Below are 22,172 nucleotides of genomic sequence, written 5' to 3' on the forward strand. Positions count from 1 at the left end.
TAGGTTATATTACAATTGTTCTGGAAATTTAGGAAAATATGTGTAAATTTATTATATGCACAGTAATCATGAAAACATTAACCATGTAATAGTAGAAGAATTTGCATGGAAGCATAAACAATAAAGATAGAAAGAGAGACCCGATATGAAGAATGTTGTGAAGATGAGAAATTGTATTACTTGTTTAAATTAATGAATGTTGTGAAGATGAGATGAGAAAAATAGAATTAATTTTATGAAATAAAGCAATGTGTTGTTTTTGATGTTGTTGTATGAAAAATGAAGGAAGTAGAATCTGGTTATTTGGTTTGAAATTGTGTATCATGAATTGGTGTATTATAATTGAAGGATGTAGAATCTGGTTATTTGGTATGAAATTGTGTATCATGAATTGGTGTATTATAATTGAAGGATGGGTGGATGTAAGTTTGTCGTATTGTTTGTTTGTGATTAACATGTAGGATGTTGATTTAGTTGAAATAAATGGAGACATGTATGTGGGAGATGCTCTTGTGGAAGGCATAGATGAAGTGCAAGGCAACGAGATTGTTGCTTTAACTCCTACTGGGAAGGTGAGTGGGTGCAAAATAGGGGCAATTGAGGTTGTTCCTGCACCGTTTGTGGGCATGGTATTCCCTAACTTGGAAGCGGTGGATAGTTTTTATAAAAAAATTTGGGAAGCAGGAAGGATTTGGGGTTGTGCGTTCGGGTGGGGCATATAGAAGAAAAGCAGGTGAAGAAAGGAAGAGGCGTAATACAACATGGACTTGTGAATGTTATGGTAGGCCGAATAGGAGGAAACGGGTAAACGGGCGTAGGGTGGTGACAGATTTTGTGATTGATGATGATTTAGCTACGAAGAAGTCAAAGAAATGTGATTATACTGCCATGATGTATGCTACTTGTAATGAAGAAGGGGAGTGGGAAGTTAAGAAAGTTATAAATGAACATAAAAACCACGAGCCAACGCCGTCAAAGTCTCGATATATTAGTATGTATAGGAAAGAGGAGTTGTATAATCATGTTAGAAGGAAACTTTTTAACGATTATAACTCGGGGTTGAAGATACCACAAATTGACGGATGCCTTGCTAGGGAGAGGAAGGGGTAGAGGATTGAGTAGTAACTGAACGTGATTTGCGCAATGAAATGAGTAAGGTGAAACGGTTGAAACTTAAAGAAGGTGATGCGAATGCTATGCTAAAGTATTTCAACAAAATGAGTTCTGACAATCAAATTTTTTTTAGCATGCATAGATTGGATGACGATATGACATTAAAAGATATTCTATGGGTTGATGCTCGAAGTAGAGTAGCATATGAAGAGTTTGGAGATGTGGTTTGTTTTGATGCAACGTATTTGACTAACGAGTATGAGTTGCCATTTGCTAACTTTGTAGGGGTTAATCATCATGGGCAGAGTATTTTACTAGGTTGTGCATTAATTTCTCACGAGAATACGAAGACTTATGAGTGGGTTTTCTCTACATGGCTAAGTTGCATGGGTGGTAAAAGTCCAATGGGCATTCTTACAGATCAAGATGCGGCAATGCGGAAGGCATTGCTTACATCTATGCCCGAAGCTCGACATCGATGGTGTTTGTGGCACATAACTGAAAAGTTTTGCTCAAAACTAGGCATGTTTGAGAAATATCAAGATATTAAGGATGATCTTCTTTATGCCATATATAATAGCTTAGATCCTTCTGAATTTGAGGAGAATTGGAACAATGTAATTGCAAAGTATGATCTTGTTGACAATGGTTGGCTTGGAGGTAAGATTTATGTAGTTATTAAATTAGGTGTAGTGTTTAAATTAACGGTGTTTAAATACTATGATAAGGTGAGATTAATAGCACCAATTTCTTGCTGTCAAATAGACATGCTGTCATATTAAACTTTGAAACTTGAACTGGACTTCATATATGATATTTATAAATTTTGAATCCTATGTTGCAAACTTTGAAACTTGAACTGGACTTCATATATATAATTTATAAATTTTGAATACTATGTTGCAAACTTTGAAACTTGAACTGGACTTCATATATATAATTTATAAATTTTGAATACTATGTTGCAAACTTTGAAACTTGAACTGGACTTCATATATGTAATTTATAAATTTTGAATACTATGTTGCAAACTTTGAATCTTGAACTGGACTTCATATATGTAATTTATAAATTTTGAATACTATGTTTCAAACTTTGAAACTTGAACTGGACTTCATATATGTAATTTATAAATTTTGAATACTATGTTGCAAACTTTGAATCTTGAACTGGACTTCATATATGTAATTTATAAATTTTGAATACTATGTTGCAAACTTTGAATCTTGAACTGGACTTCATATATGTAATTTATAAATTTTGAATACTATGTTGCAAACTTTGAATCTTGAACTGGACTTCATATATGTAATTTTTTATTTCATGCTTACATTTTAGCCGAAATATATATTACAGGTTTATATCGGGAAAGAGAAATATGGGTTCCTGCATACATGAGACACATGTTTTGGGCGGGAATGAAGACTACACAAAGAGTAGATAGTATAAACAGCTTCTTTGACGGGTATGTGAACAAACACACTCGGTTGTATGAGTTTGCGGAGAGGTATTGTGAAGCAATGGAGGTTCGCGCAAATGACGAGAAGGAGAACGACGCAAATTCAGCCAGGTATGTGAGGACACTTGAAACTGATTTTTCTGTTGAAGCTATATACCAGAAGATATACACTGACAATAAATTTAAGGAGGTTCAAAGAGAGTGCACTAGGTCCTTATATTTGAATGTGCAGGGAAAGAATGTAGTTTCAGATAATGTTTTGGAACATTATGTTCAAGATAGGGTGTGGGTAAAGATGTAAAGACACAAGGAAAGAGATTGTTTCCAAAAAAAAAGAGGATGTACAAGGTTATGTTTGACTCTAGTACAAAGGATGTAAGTTGTGCATGCAAGTTATTTGAGTGCAATGGAATCATGTGTCGTCACATTATATTTGTATATGAGATTCATGACCAGTTAGAGGTCCCAGAAAAATATATTTTTAGGCGGTGGAGAAAAGATGTTCATAGAAAACATACGAGGGTTAAGGTGGCTTATCACGACCCTTCGAAAACAGATGAGGTTCGTAGATATGATTATATTTTTGACAAATTTGTTCCAATTTGTGAGAAGGCTTCAAAGTTTGAGGAGAATATTGCTGTTGTAGTAGAAATGTTTGACCTCATGAAATTGCGGGTTGAGGAGACAAGTGCCATGGTAATGAGCGGATGCTTGAAGGGGATATAGATATGACTCCCAATCTGTGGTTAAGCAGAAGAATAACGAGTTTGGTCCTCCATGTGTGGGTCAAAATGGGAAGAAGAAGAAGGGGAAAGTTGCTGTGGATGCACCATTCATAATGTGAAAGATCCACCTTGCAAGAAGGTTGCACATCGAACTCGAGGTATGCGGTATGTATCTGTTGCAGAAGAAGCGAAGAGAAAGATAGCTTCGAATTCTAAGGCAAGCAAGTCGAAGGCGGCTAAGAGACTTAGGAGGAAGAAGGTAATTATCGACATTGGTTAGACATGTTTTATTAAATTATGATGTAGTTGTTTGGGTATGGTTGTAATGCGATAAATGTTTGGTTGTTGTAATGTGATAAATTTTATAATTTGTCCAGGTTGATTTGAATGTCGCAGTTGCTACACCGAGGTGTAAGGTAAAGAAATTGGTAGTGGTAGTGGGTGGAAGTTTAATTGTACAAGTTAAGTTGTATTAACTGAAATTATTTGTGGGTGGTAGGAGCTGAACTTGAATGGTGTAGGCGAAGGAGAATGTTCAGGAATGACGGCTAAACCAAGTGCGGTGCCACAGGTATATAATGTAACTTTTATATTTTTAACTTTTAGAGAAGAATGTAACTTTTAACTTTAGAATTTTTCATATTTGTAGGAGATAAATATGGAGGATCCAGATTTTCCTATCTCCGTTGGAGGTATTGAGTTGGTTGATGGAGATGGTTCTATAGGATATTTCACACGATTGTTAGGTAGTCGCAATGGTGAAACAAGTAGATCGTACGTTGGTTCGAATGATATGCTTCAGTTGAGCATTGGAAGAATGTGAAGAAATGTGGTTTGAAGTTATGTATAATTTTTGGGTGACAAAAAGCTGTGGTAATGTGGTCACTAAATTTTGCAGTTATATTTGTAATGTTAAAGGGTGGGCAGTTATATTTGTAATGTTATTGGGCATCAAATAGAATTATGTTTTGTTATATAGCTTGCTTAGAAGTCACAACATTGAATATTATGTGATACTTTCACAACATTGAGTGCTTTAAATTTCGAAATTTAGAGTGTAATTTTTTATATAGGAAATTATGTTAGTCTTGGCTTTCACATAAACATAAAAATAGTTGGGGAAAAATTGAGAAATGAAATAGTTGGGGAAATGTGAGAAACGAAATGAAATGGAATTATGGGCAGATTTTGTTACATTTATGGCCGTTTTTTAATGTGGGCCAGATTGTGTAATGACAAAATTGGGCTACTTAATGTATGAGAAACCAAATGGCAGAAATATTGCAAATGGGCTAGGCTAGTTAGGCACGTGTGGTTTCATTCTTTAAGTGGCAAACAAATTAGAGAGAATGCATTCAAGTTTGATAGATGGTGGTAAGTTCAAGTCATTAATTACTCCTACTAGTGAAAGTCTTTATAAGGTGGTAAAACTGGAAAACGCAAGTTTATAAAACAAAAGCTTTCTACTAATTTATTCTCTAAGTGAAAATATGAGTGAGATGGGTAATATTAATATGAGTGAGATGGGTAATATTGAAGAAGAAAAAGTGGTAAAACTAATAGTGAAATCAGGAGATCTTGCTGATTTTGGTGTGTCGTATGTGTTGGGTGTACATACTCCACTTGCGGAGTTATATTCGTTTTACGCTACACACGTAGGGGTGGACCCCGATGACCTCTACCTCATGTGTAGGGGTCAGTTCTTAAGACCGGACACAAATTCCTTTGTTTACGGGTTTGATGACACTGAGCTCGTGCTAGCTTATTCAAAGGTAACTATGTGAAAAAAGTTATATTATGTAGTTTGTTTGAAAAAAAAATTATGTGTTTAGAGAGAAAAAAAAAATGATGTGAATTATAAATATGTTAGTAAGTAGGCATGTTGAATTAGAGAAGGTGAAATGTAAAAAACTTAAAAAGTTATATTAAAAAAAAATAATGTGAATGAATTCTAAATATGTTAGTAACTAGGCATGTTGTTAGTTGATATATTATTAGTTAAAAAAGAAATTGAATTAGAGATGGTGAAATATAAAAAACTGAAAATGTTATATTAAAAAGAAATTATGTGAATGAATTATAAATATGTTAGTAAGTAGGCATGTTGTTAGTTCATATATTATTAGTTAAAAAGAAATTGAATTAGAGAAGGTGAAATGTAAAAAACTTAAAAAGTTATATTAAAAAAAAATTATTTCAATTATAAATTATGTTGAAAATTCATGTTAGTGTTTTATGTGTTTCCATGTTACTTACTTTGAAAATTGGACTAAACACTAAAGTTTACTACAGTCAGGAAAAAGTGTTGCCGCTGATGTGGACATTGATCGCGACTATTACTTCGTTACAATGCGTGATCTACAAACGAAGCCCACCGTAAGGATATTCCGGATGAAATGCACTTCTAAACTACAAAGACTTGCTATGTTGTGGGCTTCTATGGAGGGAATAGAGCCCACTATTGTTTCTTTGTACCATGAACAGGCACGTGTTGACCTTGAAGGTACCTTTGATAGTCAAGGTGTTCTTGATGGGGACGTCATCTACGTAGTTATAAATTATTTGGGAGGTTAAGATTGTAAATCTAAGTACGATTATGTGAAGGTCCAATTAATATATGTAACTCATAAGTTAAGTTAGTATATATGTAACTCTTATGATTTAGTAATGTATGTGTTTTGTTAATGTATTAGTATATGAAGTCATAAGTAATGTATTAGTATATGAAGTCATAAGTAATGTATTAGTATATGAAGTCTAATGTATTAGTATATGTAACTCATAAGTTTTGTGAAGGAAGGTGAAATGAGTTATTATGTAACTCAAAAGTAATGTATTATAGTCGGTTATATTCGAAACAATTCGAAACAATAAAAGTTGTGTAATGATCATATTAGTACGTGTGTACAAAATCATATCAGTTGTGTACAAAATCATATCAGTATGGCTAATGAATCATATCAGTATGGGTAATGAATCATATCAGTTTGGGATGGGGTGAAATAGAGAAACTGGCCGAAAAAAATTAAATAACATATACAAAACGCAGCATAATATATCAATTAATGGTGTTGTAGCTTAGCGGTAAGGCAGGCATAAATATTCCTATTTGTTCTGCATTGATGGTCGCAGGTTCGAATCCTGTGGCTCTTATGTTATTTTGTCCTCCCTTTTAGGCTTAATTTTTTTTTTTATTCTCCCAATTTTTTTTAAGGGATCAACTAATAAGGGATAGAAAAGGAATAAGGGTAAAGTAGTAGAATAGTTGAGAAGTTGGTGGTCTGTCCCTTAAGAGTATGATATAGATATAAACTGATATGATATCTAAGTCTAGTGGTCTGATATAAAAGCCCCATGATATGATATAAAAGTCAAAAGATATGATAAACTATAAAACTGTGTACTATTGTTATATATCTAAGGACATACTAAAAGAGTGTCACGCACGCTTTTGAAAGTTTGTATAATATGTGTAAGGATATACTATAAAAGATATGATAAACCTTCATTATATGACATTAATTATTGGACATTGTGGTAGTAATAGACACTAATAGTATACTGTAATAATACTCCTTGTCGTACTATGCTATAAAGTAATTACACACTATAGCGTTCTATTCAAGTTTTTGAACACTAATAGTATACCTGATTGAAACTTATTTGACCTTATTGACGTGATTGAAACTTATTGAAACTTATTACCATTTATTACCATGAATAATTATAATCTAATAGTCTTCAATTGTTATTATTAACATTTATATCTTCCAATAGTCTTCAATTGTTATTATTATTAATATTTATACCATACCATGTTATTGGACCTTACTTTTTAAAGTTGAACATAATACTATAGTACTCACATCACTATAATACTATAATAATAGATATAATAATAATAAAGATTGTATACTATGGTTATATATCTAAGAAAGTTATTGAACTTATCGGACCTTATTCACCATATATTAGATATGATAAACTTCTTGCATGATATGATATTAAATAAGTGTAATATGACAGCATAGGTTACAGATACGATATGATAACATATAATAGAATATAACATAGTAATGTAGTTATTAAATTGCAAATACGATATGATATGATTATACAAATGAAATAGTATAATACTATACTATATCATAATAAACATAAGTGTAATAGTATTATTAAATAAGTGTAATAGTATGATTATACATAAACAATACCATTATACTATACATATAATAGTTTTCTTATACATAGACAATACCATTATAATAAACATAAAATACTATATCATAATAGTGTGATTATACATAGACAAAACCATTATACTATACATATAATACTATGATTATACATAGATAATACCATTATACTATACATATAATACTATACATAATAGTAGTGTTATGTATAGACAATACCATAATACCATCATAATAGTATGATTATACATTGAAAATACTATAATACTAATACTATGAATATACTATAATATTATACATAGACAATATTATAATACTACAAAATTCGAAATAATAGGGTATTGGAAATGAATAAATATATAATGAACAAAACATTAGAAAATAGTGAGTATTAGACATATAATCATATAATACTAAAAATGATAGAATTGATATGATATAGAATAGTGAGTATTAGACATATATAAACCTGCACGATATGATATAGAAGTAGACGAATATGATATAGTGAATTTAATATAGAAGTAGACGAACATGATATAAGTGAATATAATATAAGTTAAAATACTGAGTAGTAGACGAATATAAGTTGAGTATAAGTAGACGAATATGAGTTATAAGTCAACGTATTATTTTTCTCTAAATATTATTTGAATATTTATTTCTTCCCACTACTCTTGAAAACCGAAGTTAATTAATAAGTGAGTTAATGAATATTTCTTCCCCCTTACTGTTGTTAACAGAAGTTTATTAATTAGTCAATTACAACTAATTAACTTTTTTCAGCTCCTTCATCTCACATCGTCTCTCTCCTCTCTCATCTTCTTCACTATTTTCTACACCCACCGAAAACACCCACCGAAAACACCCCACCACCGCCCTCCCTAAACCCACTGATGGCACTCTTCTTGAAAATTACAAAAGAACTTAGAGAAGCAGGCACAACTAAGCAAGAACGTCATTTATGCACTCTTCTTGGCAATTCAATCACTGATGGCACCCCATACGCCTGGAAGATGTTCTATTCCGGCGAAGCCACTGAACTACTGAGCGAAGAAACGTACGAAACATTGAAAGAAACGATAGAACTTATGGAGGCTATTTTTGATACACCCCCTTGTAGGTCTACCTTTAGCGTTTCAGGGAAAAAAAAAGGGAAATGCACAAAAAAAATGCAAGCACAGTTATGATGTTCAAGCGAGCCAGAAAAAACAACCACCAAAGGAAAAAATTCCATCTAAAGAGAAAGGCAAAGCAAAAAAAACTGAGGTTCGAAGCATTGAAGACTATGCTAGCGAAAGAGGAACCACTATCTACCTTAATGTTAAGGAAGAAGTCTTTGATGATGAAGACTCTGAAGAGATAGCCTATCATGCTCAAGACTTTTGAGGTAAGTATGATTCACTAATTAGTTACTTTTGATGATTGACTTTTCCGGCTTATTGGTAATTTAAAGTTATTTGTGGTGTTGTTATTATACGTATTAATTCTTTGATGCGCGGAACAATTTGCATTAACATTTAGTTTTTTTTTATAAGAATTTTACATTAACATTTTTATTTTTCCTTGATTGATAAAAAATTATACAATATAATTAGATCTTATAAAAAGACATGTTGGTTTTATTTAAATAGTAAAATAGTATTAACAAAAATATGAAATGTAGATCTAATATCATCATTCGAACTTATCATTCTAACGATTTCGTACGTTGTTGCTTTTTTGTAGCTGCGGCCAGCATTGAAGATTAATTATGTTCATGACCCCACTCGCGAGCCGATTTGGATAACTAGAATTGGCTATGTGCTTTTGTTTTTTTTTGGACAACTATCATAAAAGTAGGTTATGAATTGCTAAATGGTGTGTGTAAGTAAGATACAACTAAGTTGTGATCATCTTTTGCAAGCTTTTGGAAATGCTTAAGAAGTAGAAATGCTTCGTTTTTAGTTGTTAATGTGAATCATATCTCTTAATGTGTATCTGTTAATGTTAATCATATCAGTTGTTCTAAGAATCATATCTCATATAGCAGTAATCATATCTCATATAGCAGTAATCATATCTCATATAGAAGTAATATGAATCATATCATATAATAACATAACGAGGTCCCCAACAGTAGTACATTAGTAAAGCATAAACCGAACCCGACTCCTAACAACCATAATCTAAACCCGAATCATAAGAAACAACAATAACATTGATAGTAGACAACTAATAAGCAATATCTTCTCCCTACTAGCCATGGCCTCCATCTTCAATTGATGATCTTTGTTTGTCTTCTCCAAAACATTTTTTTTTTCCTTCAATTGATGCACCTTAGCTTGTAATTTCCTGTTTACCTCTGTAGGTTGCTCTATAATTGCATCTTTGTTCTTCATATGTTCATTTGTTAAATGAGAGTGTAAATCGTCCTCCCAAATGAAAAAGCCACAATCATCCGACTATTAAAAATAAATATAATTATAATTAGACAATAAAATGCATGTAACATAATAAAAATTAAACAAGACTTAATATGATAAAAAAAAAAAATGCTTACAGGCCATGCTGCACAACCATAGAATTTTCTTCCGGCGTTAGGGCCCCCATTGGCGGTCCGAATATTAGCTTGCCGGCGATGATAGCATCTAATTGGATTTTTTTTCCGACCAACACTACTCGAAGAACCAGTAGACCCTTGCATATTACTTCTACTTGCAATCGCTTTGCTAATCCCTTTAGATTATATAATGCCAATAGGTCCTCACAACCTAAAAGATGGGGCCCAACTTCCAATATGTCACTTGTTATATATAGTTAAAGCCTTTGCCACCCCCCTCATATTGACAATTATTTAAACCACTTCAAAACTAATTCAAACCAATATCCCATGGTTCCTCCACCACAAAATTTCCACTATGAACCGGCCGGAGTTATGGTGGTAAGGCAAAGGCCACCAATGTTGGCAGGTCTCTTTGTATGTCTTGTCCGGAAAGAGGAGGACTCAATGATTATTCGTTCGCCGGTCACTAGGGAGGCACCTCATATTAATGTCAACCAACATCGTTACTTTTACCACCAACCAAGAGATGTTGCTGAGGAAAATCGGGTCTACTTGAATGCTCATCAAGTGCGACACTTAATGAGGAATCCTTTCTGTTCATGGCCTACCCACATGTTGCCACTCTACATGGTTGGTCCTGATGGTTATGTGAGGCACGCGTACGTACCTTCTTTAAGTGATTTAGGAGGGGTTCCAGCACCCGCGCGAGTTTTGATAAGGTGGCAGATGGTGAAACTTGACATGCAATGCGTTGAAGATCATATTGTCCCACGGGAATTTGAAAATGTGATGGACCCTTACCCCATTATGTACAACAGAGGGAGAATTTTAGCTCTCCTAAGAAGGCCATGTAATGTGGTAATAGCTACATATGAAGATGCCATGGAGATCCTACATGTAATTGAGGAATTCAACCAGATCAATGTCCTCATTACGGAAATGGTTGTCAGGAAAGATGGGTTCTATCGGCCTTTCAATTTCGTTAAGATCCACCCGATGCTCAACAACCATTCCCCAAATATTGCACTACATAGTCCAATTATTGTTTGGAGTACGAGAGGAATTACAAGACCGGGATTTATAAATAATCTTTTGGAAACCATTCACAACCATAGGCCTCGTTTAATTGTACTTTTCGAAACCCGAGCGACCCCCAATCAATTTGATTATTTATGGTCTCGTCAAGGGGGGGCCAATATGAGGTAGGAGGCCGCCTCGGGACTTCGTGAAACCGGAGGTACGGTGGTTATGTGGGACCCCACAAAACTAGCTATGAACAGATTACCAACAACGTTTATGGGAATTATAAGAATGAAGATCATTTTCAAGGTAACGTTATAAATATATGTGTTGGTTTTTTCAAAAGTTACAAATTTTTATACCTATTAACATTTTTCTTGTTAATAATTTTTGCAGGGACTGTGATGCACTGTGGAGGAATTATCTTAATTACAATTATCTTAATTCCATAAGCGTTAGTTTAATTGTATGTTTTTTCTTATGAAATCAACGTTACTCTAATGTTAATTGTAACAACTTATGTTTTTGCAATTGTAAGAACTTAATCCACTATATGTATGTTTTTTAAATTCACATCACCTTTAATTTTTTTTTTTAAACATATGCTGTGTAAATAATTCATAGATATGATGGGTCTGCAAAAAGAAGGTCTACAAATATAGGTCTCATATAATGTGATGGGATGATGTAGCAAGCCCAATTCTCTAGAAATAGGAGGCGTGTTGTAGCAGATTTGTTGTGGGCTTGCGTGCAAGGTCTGCACCTTTTCGGGCTAAAACACCAGCTGGCGTATTGTGTCAAACAGCTGGCGGGCTTTAGCTCTTGAATTTTTTTTTTTAAAATTAGTCCGTGGGCACAGCTGGCGGGCTTTAGCTCTTCAATTTTTTTTTTTAAAAAATTGGCCGTGGGCCTTCTTCCCACCACCACATGCCCAAATTCACTTCATTTATTTTTTAACACAAACGTTTCAAGGTATTTTGTTTTTTCTATATTTGCCTATAAATATAACTTGCATATGTAATATAACTATATCATTCCATAAAAACATTCTAAATACAATAGCTTCATTCCATAAAAACATTCTAAATACAATACCTTCATTCCATAAAAATATTGTAAATACAATATATATGCGAAAACGAAACGTCTAAAATTAAGGTAAAGCCATGTCAACGGCAAAAAATTCTCTACATTGTAATTCTATCGACGAAATACTAAACGGCGGCATTGCAACACGCTCCATTACCGAGGTTTGTGGCGAGAACGCAACAGGTAAAACCCAATTATGCCTACAAGCTGTAATGTGTGCACAATTGCCACCAAGACTTGGTGGTCTTTACTGTGGATCTATATACTTAAACACAAGTGGGCCTTTTCCATCAACTAGAGCCAACACATCTATACTAATATATTAAAAGGCGTGCATAAACCAGGAACGATGCCACGTGGCGCTCTCCCTAAGGAGTTTTAGTTCATGTAATCCATGTAGAATAAAAAAATTAGAAATTGCATAGTATATGTTTTGATCCCGTGACCTCAAGTTCATATACTAAAGTTTTAACCACTAGACCAAATTGCATTTAGTGTTATCATATCAAAATACAGTATTAATAAATGAAACTTTTTCGAACCCGAGGCATAGCCCGGGCCTAATAACTAGTTAGCAACTAAATGTCGCACAATTTATGATTCAGGTGAGAATCCCTTAGACAACATCATTGTGAAACAAGTTAATTCCCCCGAGGAAATGATTGTTGTCCTAGACAATCTTAAAACCCTAATGGAGAATTCCTTACTTACTACTCGACCTATACGCCTACTGGTACTCGATTCAATAACGGCCCTATGCCGCTCTTATTTTAGTACTAATGATATAACAGCAAGGAGTACTTTTCTGCGAAAGTGAATACTACTCTTATTGAATTAGCTAATCAATACAACTCCGCTATCATCATCACAAATGAGGTTACTGACGTAGTTGGCAGCTCCGTACGAGGAACGAGGGGTCACGTTCATCAAGTGCGAAGTAGTGGAAGGATGGTGCAACCAAGTCTTGGTATGTATTGGACCGGACTAATAAACATCCGTATCTTCCTCACAAAAGAGGATACAGATGGAAGAACACGTCGAGAAGCGCGTGTTGTATTATCTTCTACTCTACCACTTAGACGGGCCGAATTCGCTATAGGCCCATTGGGATTATTTTGCAACATACAAACTGTTCGTATTTACTAGTAACGTACATTATAACCTTATTGATTATTTTATGAACTTCTTCTACCCAAAGTACTTATTTCAATAAATTTGCTACGACATTTTCAGTTTGTTATTTAATTATGTTTGCTAAGTACTTTACTTATTTCAATAAATTTGCTACCACATTTTCACTTTGTTATTTAATTATATGTTTACGACATTTTCACTTTGTTATTTAATTATGTTTGCTACATTATCAATTTGTCCTCACATGTCCACTTGATGGAATAAATGAAGTGAAGCTACACAAAAATGAATGCCCAAGAAGCCAACGAACAAGTATGTCCACCTAAACAAACATTTAAACATGTTACACCAAAATTAAAAATAAAAACATTTACATTTAAACATGTTACACGATATCTCAAAACGTACGATATGGCATAGCTTACCCCAAAAAAACACACGATATCTCATATATAACCCAAAATATTCACACCACCCGAACCATTTGCGTCCTGACCCAAAAAATTCACACCCCCAAACCCTTTGCGTCCTATAGAACCCAAAATGTCTTTTAAAGGCCTAACTTTACTACTACCCCCATACTTTACTACCGATCATCTTCTTCACCTTATCTTTTAGCTCATTGCCTTCACAAAGCAAATCTTCTGTAAGCAGCCACTTCCTTTCCTCCTTTATATTTTTTTTTTGAAAGGAAAAGATAGCACCATTCTCATTCATCTTTAGACAAAAAGTCCATAAAAACATATGGTTCAACCTCCATAGGACTATGGTTTTCCCATACTTGTTCTATCCCAAAAGGTACTATCTTTGCAAGGTGATGAGCTACAGCATTGCCATCCCTTTTAACATGAGACCAACTCAAAGAGTTAAAACAACTACTAGACATTAGAATATCATCTAAAACAGCATCTAAGTCGGAGAAATAGACCATGGCTTTCGAGAGACGCGCAATAAGTACTTTGCTATCCGATTCCAGCACCACATTTGCATATCCGAATCTTCTTGCCAGCCGAACCGCCATGAGAATCGCCTTCCCTTCCGCTATTTCCACAGGCCAATGCGCTCGCACACGCCTCGAAGCTGCAAATAAGACTTTTCCATCACTGTCCCTTGCTACAACTCCCAACCCCACCCATCCTTCACAAGCAAGAGAAGCATCACAATTTAGCTTAACCACCCCTCGCAAGGGAGCCTTCCAGATTTTTGCGCTCTCCACACCACCCCTACTTTGCAATCCATAGATTCTCTTCGCATATTTATCATGCTCCTCTATGGCTCGCTGAACTCTTGCTAAGAGAATTGGGTTGGCTGTGTGAGCATTGTTAAATACCTTTGCGTTTCGTTCCATCCAGATATGCCACGCTAAGAGCATCGCTCTCCTGTGCAGCTTTTCGGCCGATGTAGCCCAGCTCGCCACAACCTCCTGCATCGATTTTTGTGCTACACCATCAATGAGCTGCTCGCACCCACTCTCGCTCCATAAATCCGTGACCCGAGGACAAAGAAACAGTGCATGCGATACCGTCTCCTCCTCCCCACACCATGAGCAGCAGTTGTGTTCAAGCATATGTCTGTAGTGCAGCAGCGCACGGGTAGGTAAAGTGCCCGTACAGAGGCGCCATAAAAACAACCGGACTTTTGGGGAGACCTCTACTTTCCACAGCTTCACCCATGCCTCATGAAATCCATCTAGATTAAACATCTTCCCGAGCATATAGGCCGTCTTGACCGAATAGACACCGTCTTTTGTGAAAGCCCATGTGATAACATCCTCCTTGCTTTGTTCACTTAGAGGGAGAGCAAGAATACATTTTGTATCTCTTTCGTTAAAGACTCGAGTTATAAGGTCTATATTCCACGTCGATGATCCGGCCATCATCAAATCTTTAACCTGTCGGACATTATCAACCATAGGACTAGAGATAAATCTCCCATCTTCATCCGCAATCCACGGGTCCCGCCACACATTAATCATCTCACCATTCCCCACTCGCCAAATCATCCCTTCCTTAACTAGTGCTTTAGCGCCCCAAATGCCTTTCCATGCAAAACTCGGAGAATAGCCAAGTGATGCCTCCAGAAAAGTACTCTGATGGTAGTACTTGGCCTTCATGACCTTGCCAAGAAGTGTATTATCCCCCTTCATTATCCTCCAAGCTTGCCTCCCAAGTAACGCATCGTTGAAGACCTCTAGATCCTTGAACCCTAAACCACCCAGACATTTGAGCTCACACATGGATTTCCAGCTCCTCCAATGCACCCGTCGCCTCCCTTCAGTTTGTCCCCAGAAGAAGCGTGCCATAGCCGTCGAGATAGCATTTGTCACCCAGCTTGGGAACTTGTACACTCCCATCAGGTAGGTAGGCATTGCCTGAATGACCGATTTTAAAAGAACTTCTTTCCCTGCTCGTGATAACAACTTTTCCTTCCAGCCCTGCAATTTCTTCCAAATTCTATCCAAAAGAGCTCCAAAAACAGCTTTTTTCGATCTCCCCGCCACAGTAGGAATCCCCAGATACTTCTCATGTCTATCCACTCGTCTCATCTTCAAAAGATTCATCAATTCTTCTTTTTGTGTAGTACTAACCCCTTTGCTGAAGGAAACTTCCGACTTATCATAATTTATTTTCTGCCCAGATGCTGCTTCATATTTGTTGAGTAAATCAACTATTTCTAAGCATTCCTGTCGGTTAGCCCTTGCAAAAAGTAGACTGTCATCTGCAAAAAGAAGGTGAGAAATCTCCTGCCCACCTCGACTCGCCCTTGCTCCGTGAATTCTTTTTTCCTGAACTGCAGAAAGAAGCATACGAGAAAAAGCATCTGCTACTAGTATGAACAGGTAGGGGGATAGGGGATTCCCCTGCCTAAGCCCCCGAGAAGGCCTCACTGCACCTTTCACTCGGCCATTAATCACAAAAGAGTAGTTTACTGATGAAACACAATTCATTATCAGATTCACCCATCTACCATCAAACCCCATTGTCAGCAACAATTTCTGCAGAAAACCCCATTCCACCCTATCATATGCCTTACTCATATCTAGTTTCATAGCAATCACACCTCTCCTGCATTTATTCCTATACTTCATACTATGGAACAATTCCATAGCTATTAGTGCATTATCTGTAATTTGTCTTCCAGGGACAAACGCACTTTGATTTTCAGAGACCAGTTCAGGGAGAATATTTTTTAGTCTGATAACCATAGCTTTGGAAACTAATTTATACACCACATTACATAAGCTGATAGGCCTATAATGAGCTACTTCGGTAGGATCTTTTATTTTAGGAATCATGACAATGTTGGTGTTGTTGACATACTCAGGAATGACAGAGCCATGCAAAATATCAATCACAAACTCGGACAGTTCGTCACCTACTATATGCCAGAATTTTTGAAAGAAAAGTGCATGGATACCATCCGGGCCGGGCGCTTTACATGGGTGCATTTGCTGGAGTGCCTCAAAAATCTCAACTTTTGTGTACGGTTTCGTCAGCTCCATATTCATTTCATGCGAGACACATCTTCCCATATGCTGTAAGACACGCTGCGTATCAGGTACCCTAGGCTCCGTCGAAGAAAACAACTTACTGTAATAGGACACTACTATTTCTTCCAGCTTATCCTCATCCTCCTGCCATACACCTTCCTCATCATAAAGACCCTTCATCTTGTTACGGGACCGTCGTTGGGAGGCCTTGTGATGAAAATAGTTCGTATTTCTGTCCCCATCCCTAACTTCCGATACACGCGACCGCAAATACCAGTAGGCCTCCTGTTTACTAATCAGATCATCCAGCTTTGTTTCAAGATTATTGCACTCCATACAGCTATCTTGTGTGATTCTTCTTTGTTGCGCCACCTTAAGGGCCTTTTCGGTCTGCTCCACCTGCTTCGCCAAATTATTCAAGCTTTTACCACTCCGCCGCAATAAACCCCCCGCCACCTCCTCAATCCTCGCCACCACATTCTTGCCCGCTCCTTGCTCCCACGCCTCCTTCACAGTCCGCTCACACCCCTCCTCCAATAGCCAAGCCGTCTCAAATTTAAAGCCCCTACGGCCAGCTCCCTGGTGCTTCCTTCGAGGTGAAAGGCGAACCACTATGGGACAATGATCCGACTTATAGCGTAATAAGTGTGTTACAGTAGCCTGTGGGAACAACTCCAGCCAGTCCGACGTCGCCACAAACCTATCCAATCTTTCCCTTACCCGTGTATTACTAGACCTCCCCCGTTCCCATGTCCACCACTGGCCCTCATAGCCAAGATCTCGCAATCTGCATGAATCCATCACTTCACGAAAATGTGTTATTTCCCTTCGTTCAGTATTCGCTCCCCCTTCCTTCTCATCATAGGATAATATCTCGTTAAAATCTCCCCCAAAAATAATAGGAAGCCCCGTCTCCTCACATAAATGACGAATAAGAGTCCACGTCTGATGTTTCATAGACCCCTCCGCCCATCCATAAAGTCCCACAAATCTCCACTCCACACCGTTATTTGTTACCACATCCCCACATATATGATGTTGGGAAAAGGAAACGAGGTTAAAACTAATTTTCTCCTCCCTCCAGAAAACACAAAGACCACCAGAACGACCTTGACTTGAGACCCCAAAAGCATTCGAGCAGTGAATCGAATCCTTGAGTCGCTCAACTCTGTCTCTCGTAACCATAGTTTCCGACAAGAAAATCAAGTCGGGGGCAACTTCACGACTCCATTTTCGAAGTCTACGAACTGACCAAGGGTTGCCCATCCCTCGACAGTTCCAGCAGAGTAGACTCATTGAGCTGGGCGGGTCTGCTCGTCTGCAGATCCCGCCTCACGCCATCCAGATATTTTCTCCGTATTTCTACGCTTCCCTGTATCTCCCAGAACCTCAGACTCCCCACTCAACACCTCTCTACCCCTTTTCCCTCCTGATTCAAGTAGCACATAATCCAGTTCAACTCCTTCTATAGCATCTCCCTTTTCCCGCGCTACCTTTTTCCACTTACGCCCTAGCTTCATCCCTCCATCTGCTGCCCCAGACGAAGGGCCTGCCCCTATTTTAGTCAAACCAACACCCCCTCTAGCCTCCTTTAAACCCATGTCTTCAGTGCTATGCTCCCCCACACCAATAAATTCCACATTAACCATACGTGACCCACCAGCATTAAATGCCTTATCCCTTGTCCCCTCATCCGTGCACATAACCCTCTTCTTAGGCCCCACTTTACCACCTGTCTCCTCCACATTCGTCAGTCTCCCCACATTGTCACTGGTTACACTCCCCTTAACCGACAATTGCTTCTCACTCCCCACTTCCCCCTGCCCAACATTCACCACCCCTCTCTCACTACTCACTATATCTACCTCCTCCCCTTCACCTTGCAGCTCACTTCCAGATTTTGCAACAGTCCTAGAGTTTCTAGGCTTAGCAACGAACAAAGCCTTCCTACAAGCTTTAATTTCCTCCATTTCCTCCTGCATTCTGGTAACACCTCGCCTGGGCGTGGCCCGCAAAGTCTTTCCCCATCCCATACATTGTTCTGGCTCATCGTCATCAACATTCACACATTCTTTCTCCCCATGCCCTATAGTCCCGCATAAGAAGCAAAAGAAAGGTAAGCGTTCATACGCCACATCTATACGGAAAACTCGCCCATCTTTCCCTTGTATTTCCTGGTAACGACACAAAGGTTGCGCCACGTCAATCATCACACGCACCCTTCGGTAGTTATCAAGAAACAAAGCATCATCCTCCAACTCCATCACCTGCCCAATTTTCCCCGCAATCGCCCGACAAACCGTAGCGGATCTGTAATTAAAAGGAAGATTTTTTAGTCGAATCCAGAAAGGTGAATGGGTTAAAGGTACATCGGCCGGTTGGTCCTCGCCATCTATGGCATTCAAGATCAAGAGTTGGTTCTCAAAACACCAAGGTCTTCCTTCCAGCACTTTCTCCTTGTCTCGCCAATGAAAAAATTGAAATACAAACCGATTCGCACCTATCATCCGTATCACCATTCGTTTATTAACCCCCCAGGCTTGAATCATAGTTCTTTTAAAAGCTTCAATATTGAAGCTCCGTTCCGTCACCAATCGTCCTACAAGAACCAAAGAGACTTGGTCCTCATCAATTCCGTCATCCAGTTCGCTAATTTCAAGAATTTGAGATTCCGCGTCATTTATTCGAAGGTTTCTACACTGTTCTATGAGTTCTCCAGCCATGGATGGTCGAAGAAATCAAGCCCTAGGGTTAGGGCAAACCTGTCTTTCAAGGGAGAGCTTTTCCTGTCTTTCGAGGAAGTTTTTTTTGAAACTGTCCCCTTTCCTCCTTTATATTAGCAGGCTGCAATAACATCACTAACTTTAGTCACGTTCCCAACGTAATACATATAATGCAAAATTTAAAGTCACAAACACTACTCACCGATAAATACTCAAATTTGTAACGCGCTGCACACCCCTTTATTGCCAATAGCATGTGGATCCTACTTTCATCACTACACACACAATAACTTAAATTACACACACTATGGCCACTTCCTTCAAATATGCCACACAAAACAACATTAAATTTACCATTCACCATGGGCGTCGTCTATATTCACTGCCTTCCTCTCCCATTTTGTTATTTTCCCAGGTACCCATTGCCCTTCAAAGCTTGAGAACAGAATATCAACCCCAATCGCCTATTACAAATAATATGACTATCATAACTCAATTTGATAACTACTATTTAACAAACACCATATAATATCAACTCGTTTCTTTACCAATTCCTCAATGGCCTTTGCATGGTGCTCCAATGAATTTGGACGGTGTGCATCTATGACCCACACCTCCTCATTGTTAACAGAAAACGCAGCACACCACCATTTTCTGTCTTCCAAAACTGGAACAAAGACCTACCATAACCAAATTCCCAGATAAACGAATGATAAACAAAGTATAAATTTTGTATAATTCCACGCCAAGATTCATGGCAACTGTGGTTTGTATGTTTAATCATACTAATATGTATAGTATTATGGTTTTGTCTCTATATAATCATACTATTATGTATAGTATTATGGTATTCACAATGTATAATCATACTATAGAGTATTATAGTTCTAGTGTCTATTAGTTTGTTGTTCATATTTTTAGTATTATATGATTATATGTCCAATACTAAGTACTGATGCTATGTAATATGCTATATCAGATAACTATTTTTAGTTTGTTGTTCATATTTTGTATATATGGTTGATGCATAGTTCAGTTCAGAGTAATATGCTATGTAATATGGCCATAGTTTTAGAGTAATATGCTATGTAATATGGCAATAGTAATATGCTATGTAATATGGCCATAGTTTTACAGTAATATGCTATGTGAATTAAATGAAAATATTATCCAATCTCCTCATGTAAATATTAACAGCTTAACTTAATGCAGAACTCTGCTAATTACCATTTTTAATTATCATTGATTATAAATTGTAAACTCATATCATGGAAAATTTTGTTATTATGAGTTATTTAGATGAGGGAGTATTCCATAGGAATACGTTTTCATTCCCAGTTCTTCACACAAGAACAAAATCAAACTTCATTCCCAGTTCTTCACACATGTTATTATGACTTATTTATGCTATTACAATCAACTTAATACTACTCCTAGTACTTAATAACCATGATTACATCAGTTCCACCATCAAAGTTTCACAGATCCACTCATATTAAATCAACAATTTAGGAGATGAGGAAAGATTCTTAACATTGGTATATACAAATCCTTCAAATGGGTACCAAATAATTTTGACCAACTTAACCATCTATCAATCACAAGTTTCTAGTTCAGGTTCTTTCCTAGGTTCATATGGCCCTAGGTTCAGGTTCTTTCCTAAGGGTTTAAGGGTTTTATAGTTTATAGTTTATAGTTTATAGTGCACTACCACATATCAAAGAATCAAATTACCATACTCATACATATACTACTCATGATTTTTAGCGTATTAATTCATTATTCTCATACTATTTCCTTACCCCAAATATACGATTGGCGTGAACTCCCTTAAATCCTTTAGCGACAGCACATCCAATTTCACGACAATCGTTCCAATCTCCCGAGCTCTGCACATTCTCAAATACCCGAGCCTGCATATACAACCCCCATTAGTGTTTTTAAAATAATTAAACCTTACCTTACTAATATTTACTAATATTGCATTGATCTAATAATTAAACCTTACCGCAAATGTAGGATCGATCATAAAACGTATACTAGAGTTTCCAAATTTCCTCCGCCACATGCGCGTATACATTGCACCAGCCACCCTTACATACTGCATTCAAAGTAGCTTCCTTTACAAATTAATATCGTCTTTATTTACAAATTATTTAACAAGCATATGAACTTACATTCTCGTGAACGCATTGTGTGCCACCAAGCACTGTCTTGCATTCTTCTAAGGTTGCAACCAATGTCCCACATTTTACCATTACGACTTCTTCCCTGAAGCCATCAAACCATCAAATACACATCAATGTTAGTAGAAAAACCAATGTACTACTTGATAAAATAGAGAAACTTACGCATTGGCCTCCGGTTTTTCATCATAAATAAACTTCATAAGCTTTGACTTGAAGTTTGGATACTCTCTAGGTATAGGTTGAACATTAAATTCCTTATCACGTATCCTTGCACTGGCTCTTGTAACCCGCTTCCTCCTAACTCTTCTTCACTTTCGATGAACCTTTGTTCGCGACAAGCTTCCTGATATGGTTTCCAAGTTTCCCCGCCGCAAGCTTTCAGGACCTAAATTGTCTCCAACAGGGGGATCGAATGCAAATCCCCACTCATACTCGATGTACTAGGTCCACCATCACAATCACCATCATCACTCAACATTTTTATCCGTT

The 22,172-nt window shown here is 36.9% G+C and overlaps 5 protein-coding genes across 5 annotated transcripts; 2 read left to right on the plus strand and 3 right to left on the minus strand.

The window, feature by feature from the left end:
- Window positions 1-1,124: 1,124 nt before the first annotated feature.
- Window positions 1,125-2,982, plus strand: LOC125495921 (protein FAR1-RELATED SEQUENCE 5-like). Its single transcript, XM_048640693.2, has 2 exons — window positions 1,125-1,773; window positions 2,470-2,982. The coding sequence occupies exons 1-2, from the start codon at window positions 1,149-1,151 to the stop codon at window positions 2,871-2,873; spliced, it is 1,029 nt and encodes a 342-aa protein (XP_048496650.2). The 5' UTR covers window positions 1,125-1,148; the 3' UTR covers window positions 2,874-2,982.
- Window positions 2,983-4,674: 1,692 nt separating this feature from the next.
- On the plus strand, window positions 4,675-5,900 carry LOC125495746 (uncharacterized). Its single transcript, XM_048640560.2, has 2 exons — window positions 4,675-5,069; window positions 5,590-5,900. Exons 1-2 carry the CDS (start codon window positions 4,788-4,790, stop codon window positions 5,869-5,871), a joined length of 564 nt encoding a protein of 187 aa, XP_048496517.1. The 5' UTR covers window positions 4,675-4,787; the 3' UTR covers window positions 5,872-5,900.
- An 8,090-nt stretch (window positions 5,901-13,990) lies between these two features.
- LOC130590838 (uncharacterized) lies at window positions 13,991-17,956 on the minus strand. The gene has a single exon (XM_057393413.1). It carries the CDS (start codon window positions 17,954-17,956, stop codon window positions 13,991-13,993), a length of 3,966 nt encoding a protein of 1,321 aa, XP_057249396.1.
- Window positions 17,957-18,063: 107 nt separating this feature from the next.
- LOC130590839 (uncharacterized) lies at window positions 18,064-19,494 on the minus strand. The gene has a single exon (XM_057393414.1). The coding sequence runs from the start codon at window positions 19,492-19,494 to the stop codon at window positions 18,064-18,066; it is 1,431 nt and encodes a 476-aa protein (XP_057249397.1).
- A 46-nt stretch (window positions 19,495-19,540) lies between these two features.
- LOC104889261 (uncharacterized) lies at window positions 19,541-21,772 on the minus strand. Its single transcript, XM_057393415.1, has 7 exons — window positions 21,672-21,772; window positions 21,503-21,595; window positions 21,297-21,407; window positions 20,043-20,174; window positions 19,849-19,958; window positions 19,697-19,769; window positions 19,541-19,615 (listed from the first exon to the last, which is right to left on the minus strand). The coding sequence occupies exons 1-7, from the start codon at window positions 21,750-21,752 to the stop codon at window positions 19,541-19,543; spliced, it is 675 nt and encodes a 224-aa protein (XP_057249398.1). The 5' UTR covers window positions 21,753-21,772.
- Window positions 21,773-22,172: the final 400 nt, after the last annotated feature.

Source organism: Beta vulgaris, chromosome 3, assembly GCF_026745355.1.
Source record: "Beta vulgaris subsp. vulgaris cultivar EL10 chromosome 3, EL10.2, whole genome shotgun sequence".
NCBI classification, from domain to species: Eukaryota; Viridiplantae; Streptophyta; class Magnoliopsida; order Caryophyllales; family Amaranthaceae; genus Beta; species Beta vulgaris.